At 46.4% G+C, this 17,934-nt stretch overlaps 1 protein-coding gene across 1 annotated transcript in view; it reads right to left on the bottom strand.

The window, feature by feature from the left end:
- PARP4 (poly(ADP-ribose) polymerase family member 4) overlaps positions 1–17,934 on the bottom strand; it is a 351,198-nt gene that overhangs the window by 155,382 nt on the left and 177,882 nt on the right. Inside the window, exon 21 of the mRNA XM_082247633.1 lies at positions 4,771–4,948. Within this exon, the coding sequence (XP_082103759.1) occupies positions 4,771–4,948 (178 nt within the window). The remainder of the gene's footprint in view (positions 1–4,770; positions 4,949–17,934) is intronic.

Here is a 17,934-nt window from a genome sequence, read left to right as displayed (position 1 = left end):
AGGATTACCTGCTTGGGAATTGGGGACCGAAGCCACCAGATCAAAGACTCCCTGGATACCTGGCTCAGCTGGATCTGAATGTATAGAGAGTTTGGAATCTAGTTCCATTTGAGAAGGATTGCCTCCTGGGGCATCCTCGAGAGGGATTGAGCGAAAGGGACCGCCTCGAAAGACAACATCAGTCTCAGAACTTGCATGCAGGTTCGAAAGGACGACCATGTGCTTTCCCGGAGGGAGAAACACCCTGGCCGAGAACGAGTACAAAGTCAGGCCCAGATAGTCCAGTCTCATGGAGGGGACCAGGGACGACTTCTGAAGGTTCAGAACCCACCCAAACTCTTTAAGAGTTCTCATGGTGACTTACAAATTCGTCGTCAGCACCGTAAGGGGACTCCGCTTGGAGAAGCAGATCGGCCAGGAACCAAGGACCGATCCCCCGCTGTCGCAACAGTGCCAGTACCGGAGCCAACACCTTTGTAAAGACCCGAAGAGCAGAGGCGAGACCAAAGGGTAACGCCTCAAATTGATAGTGATCCTCTCCCACGGCAAAACGGAGACTCGTTGGTGTCCTGCACATAACGGGATGTGAAGGTAGGCATCTCTGATGTGTATGGAGGCCAGGAATCCCCCCTAATGTAGGGAAGCCACCCTCGTGCGAACCGATTCCAGGGCCATTAGGTGCAGCCTTTTTGACAATACTGCCCCGATAGAGCACCAGCAAGCGATCCGGGGACAGCTGTACAGTGGAGGAAAACCTTACTGGAGAAACTTGATCGATCGAAACTCGATTTTGCACCTGGACCGCCTGACCTCCTGAACCCCGGGCCAGCCGCAGGTCCGAGAACTGGCAAAGATGTCCCCCCACCCCGTATACGGGTGAGGACACACCTTCAGGCCGAGTAGGGCTTCTCCGCAGGTCCGGAAAATAAACGATCTTTGTTTGCCAGACCAGGGTGGCTTGGAGCCACCCGCGGAAGTCTTGAAGGACTTAGCCTCATCGACTGTCCCCGAGGGAAGAAGAAAACTGTTTGTGAGCCGAAAAGGAGGGACCCCGCCTGCGACGAGGGTCCTTACCCTTGTCAGCCTGTGGAAGAAAAGTACTCGGCATCGTAAAAATAGTGCAGCCCTGGACCAGCTGGTCCAACAGCTCCCCCAAGGCAGGAGGGACTTGCTCCTCACCAATCACAGCGTTGGAACTCTGTCTATCAGGCAGAGTCTGCGTGGCAAGGGCAATCCTAACACTGTTCTCAGTGCAGATCCCACCAAGGAGTATAGATCGGGGGCCACAGCCTCCACCATCCTTTCCCCCAGGTCCTTAAAGGATGGGGATTCCTCCACTGGAATAACGGTAGTCTTACTCAGCTTGGAGACCGGTGGGTCCACCTTAGGTGGCACAGTCCACATTGTTACCAGAGACTCCTCAAAAGGGTAACTAACGTCTAGCAGCCGCTTAGATACCCCAGGGGAACGTCTGGGATGGTCCCATTCTCTATGGGTATGCTAGCAAATTAAGCTACTCCGGATGGCATGCAAGTGCCAAACGCAGCCTGTGCCCCAGGCGCAGCCGCCGCTGCTTCCTCCAAATTGCAGGGTGTCACACACCGAAACAACCAGTGCATCCACCAGCGCCTGTATCTTGCGTGGCAGGGGGGTAGAAATGTCATCCTCAGTATCAGAGGAGGCAGGGCGCGAGGTAACAGACCCAGCAGGGAGACCCACGTCAGCGGCGGCTGAGTCAGACTCAGAATCCGAGACATTAGACGAGACAGGGGTAGGTGGAGTAGTTTCTGCGCACCTCGCCCTCTCAAGGCCACCTCCACATGGGACCCAAATGCTTCCAGAACCGCCAAAAATGCATTGGTGGACAGTGGAGATCCGGACGCCCTGAGGACCCCCAACAGAGAGAGAGAGACCCCCAGAACCCACTGTCCCAATTTGCATTCCAAGGACGTCTTGGAGAGAGCATTGAAAACTGCCCAGGGTGAAGGGAGGGGCTCCACTCCCCGGAGAACTCCTCCAGGCACTCCCACCCAGATTCCCAGCAGAGTCCACCGCAAAATGGCCGAAAACGGGTGTACCAAGATGGCCACCATCATAGTAGCGAGGCTACAACAAAATGGCAGCCCCACGCGGCAACAAGGACCCACAGGGGGACCCCCCTGCCAGCCCTCTTAACACGATCACACAGCAGGAATGCCCTGGAGGAACCGACAGAGGCCTCCCCTGCATGATCAGCTGAGCGCCGCAGACAGCGCACCCCCTGGCCCCCATGTGGCCTGCAAATGAGGTCTCAGCCTGAGGTAGGCCCAAACAGTCCCCCACGTGGGGGGGGGGGTTGCATAACAGGACAGAGGTAAACCCAGGAGTGTGGGGGTCCGACCATCCCAGGCAGGGGCCCACGTCCACCCCAAAATCTGCCAGGGAAGGGGGGGGACATTTACTCACTGTACCAGGAACACAGGCAGGCGCCATCTTCTGACAGGACCCCTCTCCGCCGAAGTGGGGGGGCTGTCGGCCAAATAGGAACGCTGCGACATAGGATTAGACCCTGTCATGTGTGACCTTGTGAGACGTTTAACTCGCGGAGCCAGTCTCCGTCCAATGGGACTTTGTCGCGGCTGACCCATCGTGGAGTTAAGGTCTGCACGCGCTCGCTGGCCAGCTGGGGTGACCACTGGATCTGGATTATCCAGCCCATCACCCAGATCTGGCATAGTTGCTTGTAGATCTCACAGGAGAAAAAAAATCCGGAGAAAAAGGCTAGCTAATAAAAAACTATCTACATAAAAAAACTTTTATGCTAGGACCAAAGATCCCAGCAAGGAACTAGGCAGATTAAAACTGACATCCTATGCAGAAGAGAGAGGGTGTACCCTCAGGGACTGCCCACAGGTGTAGCCAGAACTTTTTTTCTGCCTAGTGTCCTACTGCAGTAGGGGGCAGTATAACCCTACTGATATGCATCAGAGGACTGCGTCCGTCAATGAAAGATATAGACAAATACAGATTGGTTATAAAAACAATGCTAGTGCAGGTAGAGTTCACTGTGTATACTTTTACACTAAAAGAGAATGCGGGTATAATTGATCATCATATGCTGATGCGTTTCACCAGACTTTGCTTCATCAGGGCATATGAAGACATTACAGCACTCATCAAGCACAAAGAGACACTAGCACCATCACTGTCTGGGCAGGTGCTGGAGCATCAAGGAACCCCACTAACCACATTTCAATTGGACCACCAAATATGACCTGCGTATACTGTTATTGTCCAATAAGGATATACTTCAATGGACTTTTCTAGTAATGCCCCTTTTATAGGCTTATTAATAATTTCCAGTTTACATTTCAGCCATGTTATTTGGACTAGCCAGACCATTCCATTTTCTGGACACCAAGACCAGCGGACAGTGCAGGCAATACTAGATGCACCCCTCTTCCTCTCCCCATTTTCCTCTCTTTGTCTGAGGCCACATGTGGATTACTTATGTGGAAGCCAGGAATTGAGGACAATTGGAGTAGTCTTTAGTCCAACTATCCCTGGTTGGATGGACACCAACTAGATCTGGAATTCAATCCTAAATTACATGGACAAAATTATTAATAAGCCTATATAAGAGATGTACCAGTAGAATAGACTATTTCCGTTGAAGTATATTCTTATTGGAAGATGACCGTATACCCAGCTCATATTTGGTGATCCAATTGAAGTGTTGTTGGTGGGGTTCCTTGATGCTCCAGCACCCACCCAGGTAATGATGGTGCTGGTGTCTCTTTGTGCTTGAGATGAGTGCTGTAATGTCTTCATAGGCCCTGATAAATCAAAAACTGGCGAAACACGTTGGCATATGAGGACCTATTATACCAGCATTCTCTTTTGGTATAAAAAGTATACACAGTGAACTCCATCAGCACTAGCATTGTTTTTATAGCCAATATGTATATTGCATGTGTTTTAAAATTTTGTGATCAATAAATTGTATGATTTTATTTCAAACTGTTTTCTCCTTGTGTGGCCTGTACAGTTCGAAATCGTTACCTAACTATACAATACAGATGATGGATATGAGTGGCACCTAAATAATAAATTCTTAAGGATGCACTGACTGAAAAAAGCCTATTGTACACAGTCAATGCTTTAAAATACATGTCCTACTTTTCCTAATTGTTATATGTGAAATTTGAAAACCTGAATAAAAATCATTTGAACAGAAATAAATCAGAGAAAATGCTTTTCCTTCTTTTTAGGTATGATCACTATATCCTCTCTGTGTCATGAATGTCCAAGGGCTTTGGGCAGGGACTGCTGATGAAAATCAGCTGCTTCCAGCCTGCCACATCACTAGCTGGTTATGGGACTGCAGGGAAACCATGTTTTTGCACAGGATCCTGTTGCTCCCACAGAAGTTCCTACTCATGCGAACACTACTATGGGTCTGAACTTGTGGCTAGTGTTAACAGGATTAAAAAGTAAGAAGAGCAGTAAAAGAAATCAGGCAGGAGAAGAGCAGTAAAAGAAATCAGGCAGGATCATTAAGTATTAAAAATTGAATGACCAACAAAAAAATATACAAAATATGAATTGTGCAGCATAAAGCATAGTTTGGGCTTGATTGGAATAAACTTATTTTTTATGTTTACAAACCCTTTAATAGGCAAGAGTCATTTCTATCATTATTAACTTTGCTACCATATATAGCTACTGTTGACTGAGAGGCTTTCCTAGAGTGACATACAGTATATACTTAATCCTATTCACTTTACTTACTTGATCCAAAAACAATAACGTTGATAGCAATGGAAAATATAGTATTGAGGGCAAGCAGTGCAACTTGCTTAGCACTCTGAAAACAGGATTCCATGGAATTCGAACAATCAAGAAAGATGGTCAATTTTGGCTCTTCGTACCAATCTTCAAACTCAGGCTGAAATATCAGCAAGCATGCCTGACAAAAACAAAAATGTTTTTTTTTTTAACAGTTTGAAAAAGAAGATGCTGTTTGCCCTGAGGGAATAGAAACAGTCATAGTAATCTAGGTAGCTGCTGTGGGGACAGGAATAATGAGTGAGCTTGCTTTACCCTAGGGTTCACATCCCTGCATTTTTGCGGCCCACGTTTGCGCGGGCTCGGCAGCCCATTCATTCATTCTGAGTTTCCTTCAGAAAACGGTGCATGTATCTTTTGCAAAACGCATCCCACTGGGAATTCACATGGTCAAAATGATGGTCAAGATTTCTCTGCGGTTCTTGCACCCGCAAACGCACTGCATTTTTACGCGGGACTGCTATTCAGAATAAATGGCATCTGCTCGTGTTTTAATTGCGTGTGGTTGTGAGCAGCAGCCATATGTATAGGTGTGAACCAAGCCTTAAGAAGATTCAATTATGACCTTAGAACTCAAAGTAGAACAAAAGGCAAAACTTTTTTTTTTTAGTTTTAAATGGCGTAAAGAGTGTTAAAACACCCGTGAAGTGTTTATTGTGGTTTGTAATCCCTTTAGGGATTAGTCCTGTTTATTATTGCTAAAAGTGAAAGTAAAAGAAAATCCCAACTTTTGGGTTGTCCCCAGAAAATTGTTCTGGTGACCCTCATGAAGAAAAATCTCCCTAATGGGACACAGAAGGCAAAAATAAACAATACAGGTGTCAAAACCCTTTCTTACTTTATCCAAAATGAAAAAGGCATTGCATATAGTTCAATTTTAAAGGTTTGTGGAGACCTATTGTGATCCACAATAAATGTTTGAGTGAAGGAATATCAAAATGGTGTGTGACCCAATTACATTATTCATACAGTTCATGTAAATCAGCAGGGAAAGATGAGCCCAGTCAGTGTGTCACCTAGTACCTTGCCCATTTATAGGCGACCTGGATGGCTGTTAAACTTTCCGGTCATGATGACCTAAATGTTGTGTCTATGCCCACCCCTATACTATGACCTAAATGTTGTGTCTATGCCCACCCCTATACTATATATCATGCTTTTTACCAGCACAGTGTATACAAATCAAAGAAGAATCTGCATTTGAATTCTGGGTGTAAAGCTTTGTTTTAAATTTGCTTACGTAGCCATGCTGGGAAAGAATGGATAGCTGTATTTTTTTTTTTTTTTTAATTCTTCCGGATAGTTGCATTGGGACTGAACAATGTGGTTTTTTTTTTCCACTTTATGTATGTGCTGTGTAATATTTTATGATATAATGGCACTATTGCTTACAGGGTGCTTCTTTGACTAAACAGGATTTTTGTATTTACCTTAATTTTTTTTCTTGGAGTTCATCAAGAGACACAGAAGCAGCAGAATTCAGAAACATTGATTATTGCCTTTATTAGGATTTGGACACCGGCCAGCAAAGTGAAAGCACTCACCATGATGCTATAATGTGTGCTATAATGATGGACGTCATTTATGCTTCAGTTTTTTTAAGAAAAGCAATATTGGTAGTTAATAATAAACACAGTAATCCATGTCACTCGAACTACAGAAAAGGGATTTTACAGTGAGCACAGAAATACTTCAATCATTAATCATTGGATACAGGAATACAAGAATTCAAAACATTCCGAGGTCCCCAAGCAATCCAACTAAGGGGAGGGCAACACAACACTATCAGCCCAAGAATTAACAGTGTAACAAAGAATTCAACTGTGAGGTTCTACCACCCCCAATAACACATATGAATGAGCCCTAATAGTCACAGTTTTCTAATCACCACCACACCAGGCACAGTGAAGCTAGAATCAGTGTTCCTGATTGCCACCAGACCAGATCAGTGCAGCAAGCATCAATTTTTCTGATTATCGCCACACCAGTTTCAGTGTCATCAGACCAGTGTATGCAAACAACAGTTTTCCTTATCGCCACCACATAAGTATAAGCCAGTAATGGTGTCCCTGATTGTCGCCACACCAGTTCCAATGACACCAAACCAGTGTAAGTCAGCAGCAGTGTTCCTGATTGTTGCCACGATGGTCTCCAGTATCATCAGACCAGTGTAAGTCAGCAAAAGTGTTCCTGATCAACACCCCACCAGTACAGAGTTGCCTCTTTCTGCCACCTGTAATAAACCCTTGCCTTTTTATTTCTGCCTGCTGTCTGGACCGATCTTTTGCCTATTGGCTGATCTTGTCTCTGCCTGCCACTTGAACTGACCTATCTGCACGTCTGACTATGTTTCTGCGAGACACCGGTCCAACTCATCTCCTGTGGACAACTGCTCTCCTGGAACCACAGGAACTTTTTTCATCTTCCTTTTCTCAGCCTCTTGAACTTCCTGGCCAGTGAATACGGCATTCCTGGAGCAGCCACGAACCAATAGGCTAGGATTGCTTTGCTTAAAGGAACACGGACTGTTATCAGTGACACAATTGGTTGATTTGCATGATACAAAAGATAAAAAGTCTGGTACATAAACAGTCCAGATAGTGACAAAGTCTTAGGCATGTGGTATTGCCATAGTTGGTAGGAGCAGTAGAATGTGTTTTGGGTTGTTATTTCTAAGTATGCCCATGCTGTGTGTGAGAAGTAGATTCTTAAAATGACAATTTTGTGGAAACCTTTTTTATTTTCTTTATGCATTTTCCAAAAACGTATAGCAATAAAAGAAAGTCTTAAAAAGGCTCACAGTGCTCCTTAAAATACCTTGGGGTGTTTGCTCTCCAAAATGTGGTAATTTTGTCGGCGTTTCTACTGTCCTGGTGCTCCAGTGCCTCCAAAAAAGTGATCGGTAGTCAAGACAATAGAAGTGTAACTTATGTGAAAAACCCTCACACAAGTGGTATCCCCATATTCAGGAGAAGTAGCAAAATGTGTTTTGGTTTGTAATATTAGTTATGCCTATGTGGTTTGTTAGAAAAAGCTCATTATTTAACAACTTTGTGTAAAAACAAAAAACATTTTAATTAACATTTTATTTCCTTTCCTGCATTTTCCAAAAACTTGTGGTGAAAAATGACATTTTCAAAAGACTCACTAAGCCTTTCAGAAAATACCTTGCAGTGTTTCCTTTACAAAATGTGGTAATTTTGTGGGTGTTTCCACTGTCCTGGTGCTCCTGGGCCTCCAAAAAGGAGTAAGGAAATTGGATGCATTATTTATGATCCTTGAAAGCCCTAAGGTGCTTTTTGCCAAAAAAGTTGGAAATGTAAAAAGATATTTTGCGTGGGGGGCCATGGCCAGGTCATGAAGATGAGCGGACATGCATGAGCTGAGCTCCGTCTGACCCGCTCCTTAGAGGGGTAAACTCTGTCTGCACAGATGCCCCCAAAGAAGAAGCAATCCCCGCAGCCTCAGCGCACACCGAGGCTCCATTTCAGCTCCCTGGACATATATTTTATCAGTGATGGCAGGCAACAGAGGGTCGGGTCCAGGATGGCGCTGAGTGAGTGCACTGCAGCCACACGTGCTGCCTCTCCAATTTTCTCACCACAGCTGCCACCCTACTCACCGCCTCCACCTGTCTCTCCTGGCTCCCCTAACAGCTCGATATGGGGTCTGGATTTTGGGGACGCCCTGGGGGATAGAGACTTGCGGTCCCACAGTCTGCCTCTCCCCACCAAAGCAGACTTAGTGAACTTTGTCACTAGGATGGAGAAGGCCTTAAGACAGGATATTGAAACCCTGTAAGCTGATACTGTACACTTAGGGGGTAGATTGGAGGCTCTGGAGACCTCGGTAGAAGATTTAACCCCTACACTGCAGGCACTGCAGCAACAGAATAAAGCTCAGGATCAACGTATGGACTCCTTGCTGGACCAACTAGACGATATGGAAAACCGCAGCCGCAGGGTTAACATCTGCATCAGGGGTCTGCCTGAAGCCACGGCACCTAGGGACCTTGTTCCCACTCTACAGGGCATCTTTAAGCAAATCCTTGGCAGAGAGGCCCCTGATCATATTGAAATTGATCGCGCCCAAAGAGCCTTGCATCCCCCCTCTGAAGACCCTGATAAACCCCGGGATGTCATATGCAAGCTTCATAAATATTCACTGAAAGAATGCATCATGTACTATGTGAGAGGGGTCCGCCATGTTGAATTTGACGGAGCTAAACTGCCGCTGTTCCCAGACCTTTCCCACCGTATGCTGATGCAGCGCAGGGCACTCAAACCACTCCTGGAAAAATTACAAGAAGCCCGCTTGATATACAGATGGGGCTTCCCATTCAGCCTTTCAGTTTCCAAGAATGGCAACCAGGTTACCCTGCGGAACAAATCACACTTGCCTCAGTTCCTGTCACACCTCCATATCCCCCCCTGTGGATTTACCAGATTGGCGCCCCACGCCGGAGATTCCGGTGCTGACCCATTCTCAACCCTGGCAGCAGGTTTTCTGCAGAGGTCGGAACAAAGCTCGCAACGAAGCATCCCAATCTACAGATACACTCCCACCTTCAGGTGGAGCTTCATTGAGAGATAGCCTGGGGCCCTGCCTTGTTTCTTTTTTGTCCTTCCATACCCTATCTTTTTTTGGGGGATTTTGCTCTCATGGGAATGTTCCCGTTTTGTTTCCTATGACTGCTTCTATGGACTTACAACACGCACTTCTACTAATAGACTTGCTCCATCGCGGGAGCAGGCCCAATGGTAGCTGCTCGCGGACTGCTGTGCTACCTACCTCCAATAGGCCAACTCTTCTGAGTTATGTTTCCTGTTTGGGGAAGGTGGCAGTGCGGCAGCTGTAGGCCGCTCTCAGTTGGGGGGGGGGGGGGGTCGGTGGCGGCATCTGCACTGCTACCGCGCATTTAATGGATACTTTTGGGGTGCATCCTTGCAAATGAAAAATATAGTGCCAATGTTTTTCTGTTATCGTGATTGTTACTTGCGTTTCTTTTTTCAGCACTTTATTTTGCTTGGGTTGGTCTGCTGCAGGTCTCTCTCCTCCTTCCTTGATGACCCAGAGGGTCCTTCCACAAGCGACATAACATGGCATCCTTGAAGATAGTATCGTATAATGTCTGTGGCCTGGGCTCCCCATCGAAACGTAGTAAGTTGTGGCTCGAGACAAAGACTGGGGGCGCACATTCTCTTTTTGCAGGAGACTAATTTCTGTGCTGACTCGGTCCCTCGCCTGCCAACCCACCTTAGTAATTCACCCAGACCAAAGTCAGGGGGAGTGGCAATCGCAATACACAAAAAAATTGTCCCTTTCTTCCCCTAGACTACTACTCAGATCCGAAAGGCAGATTTGTCTTCCTAAAGGGGACCCTATTCACGCTTTAGCTTACTCTGGCTGCGTTATACGCCCCAAACACTCGTCAGATTACGTTTCTCTATCGGGTCCTAGACTCTTTCAAGGTTTAGGAAGGGACGCCTAGTCATTGGGAGGGGGGGGGGGGGACTTTAACATTTTCCCTGATCCACTCGTGGACACCTCTTCCGGCCAGTCCGTAAACTCCTTTGCGTTCCTTAAGCATTTCCACAAATCCCTACAATCCTACCATTTGGTCGACTGCTGGAGAATGCTCCACCACACGGTTAGAGATTTAAGTTATTATTCTACTCATCATAAGGTTTATACAAGAATTGATCTCCTGCTGGCAGATCATCATCTCCTGGAGTCGCTCTCGGGTGCGTCGATCGGCTCGCTCACCTTGTCCGACCATGCCCCCATTTCGGTTTCCTTTGCCCCACTATGTCAGGACGCACGGCAGTGGACGTGCCGCTTGAATGAGAATTTATGAGAATTTATGACACGGTGGCACTGCGGCAGGTATCTGCAACCATCTCCCATTATTTTGCGGAGAATTTGCCGGGGGAGACAGGGATGGCTTCGGTATGGGAGGGACACAAGGCCGTTGTCCGGGGGAGCTGATTTCCCAGGGGGCTAGGTTAAAGAAAGCACGCACGGGTGAACTGCTGTCTCTATTAGCTAAACTTTGAGCAACGGAGCTCAAACAAATGCACAAACGCAACGCAGACGCATCGCTTATGGCAGAGCTTCGGACCCCTAGGGAGGAGCTTTCCACTCTCTTGGAGACCCGTGTCCGAGCAAGGTTGAGACATGTATCGCATAAGTTCTATGAGTTTGGGAACAAATGTGGGAGACTTTTAGCCAGAGCCCTTCGTAGACAGCGGACATCGGGACATGTCCATAAACTCCAAAGCACCCCTGGCCCCCCCCGTCGGTGTTGCCCTCTAAAATAGCAGAGACATTTAGGCACTATTATACCCGACTTTACCAGCTACCTGACACACTTTCTGGATCTTCACCCATACAGAAAGGGGAACTCATCACACATTATTTAGAGGAGGCGCAAACCCCCCAGCTTGTGGCTCAGAGCCTATTTACCAGACGGAGATCGAGTTGGTTGTTAAAGAACTTCCAACAGCCAAAAGCCCAGGTCCCGGTTTCACAAATGCTTATTATCGCAAATTCCTGCCCCTCCGCTCTAGCTATAAGTGTATGTATTTCCACGCTCTAGCCTCGGGTACAAACCTACCTACAGAAGCCCTTGTGGCTTACATTACAGTTCTTCCAAAAACGGGGAAAGACCCCACTATGCCCTGTAGCTATAGACCTCATTGTTGAAAAATTATATTAAGATCTTAGTGAAATTCTTAGCGAATTGATTGAAACCCATTCTACCGACTGTGATACACATTGACCAGACAGGTTTTATAGCTGGAAGGGAGGCTAGAGACAATTCCAACCGGGAGATTCAATTGATCCATTAGGCGAACTCCCAACTCGACTGTCCCACTTGTCTTCTATTGTCGACTGATGTCAAAAAGGCGTTCGACAGGGTGGATTGGATGTATCTTCGTGCTGTTTTGACTAGGCTGGGGCTGGGTCAGAATATGCTTAGGTGGATAAAGTCCCTGTACAGCTGCCCGTTGGCTCGGGTAAGGGTAAATGGAGTTCTTTCTGATCCCTTCCCTATACGGAATGGGATGAGGCAGGGGTGTCCCCTGTCCCCTCTCATCTTCGCCCTGACCCTCGAGCCCCTGTTGAATAGGATTCATTTGAGTCCTGACATTAAAGGTTTCAGGGTCGGTTCGAATAAGCACAAGTTATCTGCCTATGCGGACGACGTGCTGTTTTACGCTGCAGGGCCACAGATCTCCCTTCCTAATAATATGGCTGAGTTGAGGAGGTTCAAATCATTGTCCAACTTCAAGATAAATTACAGTAAGTTGGAGATTCTCCCCTTTAATATTTCAGCTGGGCTCCGTACTCAATTACAGGCATCCTTCCCCTTCGAGTGGTGCCGCTCTTCCCTGCAATACTTGAGCATTAACCTAACAACGCATATTTCGCAACTATACTCTAGGAAGCTGAGGTTGGAAACTCTGTCCATAGGACAACAATCAGTCGTATACTGCACAAATCTGGCCTTTATGGAAGAGTGGCAGGAAGAAAGCCATTTCCTAAAGATATCCATAAGAAGTGTCATTTAAAGTTTGCCACAAGCCACCTGGGAGACACACCAAACATGTGGAAGAAGGTGCTCTGGTCAGATGAAACCAAAATCAAACTTTTTGGCAACAATGCAAAACGTTATGTTTGGCGTAAAAGCAACACAGCTCATCACCCTGAACACACCATCCCCACTGTCAAACATGGTGGTGGCAGCATCATGGTTTGGGCCTGCTTTTCTTCAGCAGGGACAGGGAAGATGGTTAAAATTGATGGGAAGATGGATGGGGCCAAATACAGGACCATTCTGGAAGAAAACCTGATGGGAGTCTGCAAAAGACCTGAAACTGGGACGGAGATTTGTCTTCCAACAAGACAATGATCCAAAACATAAAGCAAAATCTACAATGGAATGGTTCACAAATAAACATATCCAGATGTTAGAATGGCCAAAAGTCAAAGTCCAGACCTGAAACCAATCGAGAATCTGTGGAAAGAACTGAAAACTGCTGTTCACAAACGCTCTCCATCCAACCTTACTGAGCTCGAGCTGTTTTGCAAGGAGGAATGGGCAACAATTTCAGTCTCTCGATGTGCAAAACTGATAGAGACATACCCCAAGCGACTTACAGCTGTAATCGCAACAAAAGGTGGCGCTACAAAGTATTAACTTAAGGGGGCTGAATAATTTTGCACGCCCAATTTTTCAGTTTTTTTATTTGTCAAAAAAGTTTGAAATATCCAATAAATTTCGTTCCACTTCATGATTGTGTCCCACTCACTTGTTTATACAGTTTATATCTTTATGTTTGAAGCCTGAAATGTGGCAAAAGGTCGAAAATTTCAAGGGGGCCGAATACTTTCGCAAGGCACTGTATATGGGCTGTTGCAGACTCTTGAATCTAGGGGTAAACCGGTTTATGTACGGGAGTGGGAGAGGGACCTGCAGCACACGTTCACAGAGACCCAGTTGCATCACTTATATAGTCTTACACACAAAAGTTCTGTTGATACTAAGATGCAAGAAAACCATTGTAAGCTTTTGACTCGATGGTACTGAGTACCGGTCGCCTTGGCCAGGATTTTCCTGGCGATTTCGGACTCTTGCTGGCAGGAATGTGGGTTCCGGGGCTCCTACCTCCATATTTGGTGGGAGTGTCCGAGTGTTCGTCCCTTCTGGCAAAATGTTGCGCAGATTAAGGTTATCCTAGATGTCGAAATGGATGATTCTCCCCTGGGGTTCCTGTTCCACGCGCCACCCATTCCTCTTAGCGGTCTTGCCACACCTGCTAAACGTGGCCAGGCGACTGATTCCCATGTAATGGAAATTGGCTCGGATACCTGTGAGAGCTGACTGGATCCAGGGAAATGAACGGCTGCCCACCAGCTCAGTGCAGAGAGTCACTTCCTGCCCAGGGTTTACACCACTCAACTCCAGCCAAAGAGGATCATCATGCATGTAGCACTCCTGTGGGCTCCCTTCCTGCCTCTTGCCCCCCCCCCCCAACAGTGGTGGAAAGCCAGGGCCTGGTAGTTCAGTCACTGCCCCAGACACCTGGCATCTTCCTCTGTCCATTCTTCATTCCCCACTGCCGCCCCCTGCCCTCAGCTCACAAGGATTATTCATGATGGACAGAGAGTGTAGACTCATGGCTGCGCCCCTAGGTTGCCTAGTTTGCCTAGTGGAAGCACCGGCCCTGGGTGTAGTGCCACCTGTAGCAGTCCCAGATCCTATAAGAAAAGCAAGCCTAGCCTATTGGTACATGAGTGCCTCCAGAAATGCTATGTTCACTGGCCTGGTGTCTAGAAGGAACATAGCCAGTGTGATATGCAGATGTGTCAGTTCAAGCCACAGGCAGGACATGGTCAGCAAACAGGCAAAGGATTTATCCAGGCAGCGGGCAGAAACAAGGTCAATAAACAGGCCAGGTTTAGGACAGCCAGAAGGCAGAGGCATCACTGCACTGGTGTGGTGTTGAACAAGTACACATTAACTGGTGTGATGGAGATCAGAGACACTGTAACTGGTGTGATGGGGATTAGGGAAAATATGACTGATGTGACAGTGATCAGGTACAATGTAACTAGTGTGGCAGTGATTAGGGCAATATAACTAGTGTGGTGGTGATCAGGGACAATATGACTGGTGTGGTGGCGATCAAGGACAATACAACTGGTGTGGCAGTGATCAGGGACAATATGACTAGTGCAACAACAAGTAGGGACACTGAGTGGGCGGCAGTGATCAGGGACACTGACTGGAGATGGCCTTGTGGCTTGCCCGGCGGTCGGTTCGCGGCAAATTTTGCTTGTTCGCTACCTGCTAAATTTGCAAACACATGGCGTTGTTCGCGGCGGGCTTATTAGTTTACATTGGGGAGAACTTTGACCCATGACACAGCCGTCAGGTGGAACGGGACAGCCAATTGAAACATTCCAGCACATGTACAGCCCCCCTACCCTAAAAACAGACCTGAGCTGTCGGCCATTTCACATTCCGCTTTCTGCCAGTGTAGGGAAAGGTCTGCTGTGCTCATGAGGGAGAGTTTGCTAGACACATATAGCGCTGTGAAGATCCACAAAAGTCCTTTTCAGGGCTGGTATTTCGGTATAGGTCTACTAGTATCTTTTGAGTTTAGGGAGAGGTATCCAGTGGTTGCTTTAGGGGCAGTTAGAGATCGGCTGCAGTGACACATCGCTCTGTTAATTTCCACAAAAGTCGTTTTCAGGGCTGGTATTTCGGTATAGGTCCAGTCTCTCTTCAGTATATGTTATCCAGTCTGTGCTGTAGGGGCAGTTAGAGATCGTCATCTGCAGTGACACAAATCGCTCTGTTAATGTCCACAAAAGTCATTTAAAGTGCTGCAATGTCGGTATAGGGTCTATTACAGTCTCTTTAGTATAGGGGCAGGTATCCAGTCTGTGCTGTAGGGGCAGTTAGAGATCGTCAGCAGTGACACAAATCACTCTGTTAATGTCCACAAAAGTCATTTAAAGGGCTGCAAATATTTTGGTATTGCTGTGCAGTGCACTAAAAAAGGGGAGGGGGGGGGGGTAATCCACAGTATAATATACTTTGTAGAAAGCATATTATAGTATATTAGTAGTATTATTGTGCACTGTGCAGCATTGTGACAGGTGTGGTGGTGAGACTGAGCGTTTCTGCAGCAACACTACACACACAGTGACAAAAGCACTTATAGTATTATAACTGGTGTGATAGACCAATTGGCCCCTCCAATACCACATATTGAAGTGGGGTGTTATCCGAGTATACTTTTACATGTTTGTGTCATGCAACAATATTGCTTTGTTTGCTGAGTGAAGTCTGGTACACACAGTGCCAAACTCACTGGCCAATTTTCTGAACTGGTGTGATAGACCAGTGCCCCCCCAATACCACATATTGAAGTGGGGTGTTATTTAACAGTATAATTTTCTAAGAGTGTATTTTAGTCCTGCAAAAATGTGGCCTCTTGCTGTGTAAACAGTGCTACACACAGTGAAAACAGTTACTGGCCAATTATTTGTAGAACTGGTGTAATAAACCTGTGCCCCCCCCCAATACCACATATTGAAGTGGGGTGTAATCTGAGTAAACTTTAACAAATGTATTTGTGTCATGCAACAATATTGCCTCGTTTGCTGAGTGAAGTCTGGTACACACAGCGCCAAACTCACTGGCCAATTTTTTGAACTGGTGTGATACACCAATGGCCCCCCAATACAACATATTTAAGTGGGGTGTTATCTGAGTAATCTTTTACAAGTGTATTTGTGTCATGCAACAATATTGCCTCGTTTGCTGAGTGAAGTCTGGTACACACAGCGCCAAACTCACTGGCCAATTTTTTGAACTGGTGTGATACACCAATGGCCCCCCAATACCACATATTGAAGTGGGGTGTTATCGGAGTAAACTTTTTTCAAGTGTATTTGTGTCATGCAACAATATTGCCGCGTTTGCTGAGTGAAGTCTGGTACACACAGCGCCAAACTCACTGGCCAATTTTTTGAACTGGTGTGATACACCAATGCCCCCCCAATACCACATATTGAAGTGGTGTGTTATTTAACAGTATAATTTTCTAAGATTGTATTTTAGTCCTGCAAAAATTTGGCCTCTTGCTGTGTAGACAGTGCTACACACAGTGAAAACAGTTACTGGCCAATTATTTGTAGAACTGGTGTGATAAACGTGTGGCCCCCAAATACCACAGATTGAAGTGAGGTGTTATTTAACAGTATACTTTTCTAAGATTGTATTTTAGTCCTGCAAAAATTTGGCCTCTTTTGCTGTGTTAACTGTGCTACACACAGTGACAACAGTTACTGGCCAATTATTTGTAGAACTGGCGGACTGACGGACCGGCGGATAGGGAGGAGAGGCAGGCAGAACTTGCATTGCACAAGAGGTACAAAGCAGACTGAAAATGTATCAGCAGCGAGCCATCAACCATACACAGTCACATCTGGCACTCCCAGGACGCCGGCACATTGCTCCGCAGTGTGGGCTTTTTTTAATGTGTCCGCTGCGGACACCAGTGTTGCCATCTGCAGCCTTTGCTGGCCAAAGCTTGCACAATTTGCAATGGAACTGTTGGCTTGCCCCCCGTCCAGTGTCCTGTCTGAAAGGACGTTCAGCGCAGCGTGACCGATAAGCGCACTCGTCTAGCTCATGACAGTGTAGACTACCTCACATTTATAAAAATGAATGAGGCATCAATCTCTGAGGAATTCAACATATGTGACCACCGTTAGACCATGTTTCATTGAAATTCCTCATCACAGGCCACAAATATCTGCCAGACCGCCATCCACCCACAACAATTCCTGGTCCTTGTCTTCGCTAAATACAGCGACATAAAAGGCATTTCATGTCCATTGAATGGCTAATTTTTGGGGCCTATACAGGCCGACACTTACTGTTCTGTGTACTGTGAATGCCTACTGTACCTCTAGCCATCAAATACTACGTTCTTTGCTGTCAGTTCAACCCATGTGAGCTAATTTTTTCAACCTATACTGGCCAACACTTACTGCTGTATACTGTGTGAATGCCTAATGTACCTCTAGCCATCATATACTACGTTCTTTGCTGTCAGTTCAACCCATGTGAGCTAATTTTTGGAGCCTATACAGGCCGACACTTACTTCTGTACACTGTGAATGCCTACTGTACCTCTAGCCATCAAAAACTAAGTTCTTTGCTGTCAGTTAAAAACCATGTGAGACAATTTTTGGAGCCTATACAGGCCGACACTTGCTTCTGTATACTGTGAATGCCTACTGTACCTCTAGCCATCAAAAACTAAGTTCTTTGCTGTCAGTTCAAACCATGTGAGCTTATTTTTGAAGCCTATACAGGCCGACACTTACTTCTGTATACTGTGTGAATGCCTAATGTACCTCTAGCCATCATATACCATGTTCTTTGTTGTCCGTTCAACCCATGTGAGCTAATTTTTGCAGCCTATACAGGTCGACACTTACTTCTGTATACTGTGTGAATGCCTAATGTACCTCTAGCCATCATATACTACGTTCTTTGCTGTCAGTTAAACCCATGTGAGC

The sequence above is a fragment of the Pelophylax lessonae genome, assembly GCF_965119305.1.
Source record: "Pelophylax lessonae genome assembly, chromosome: 2".
Classification (NCBI taxonomy): domain Eukaryota; kingdom Metazoa; phylum Chordata; class Amphibia; order Anura; family Ranidae; genus Pelophylax; species Pelophylax lessonae.
Note: the sequence above shows the minus strand (reverse complement) of the source record. Positions and strands in the feature narration are given on the sequence as shown.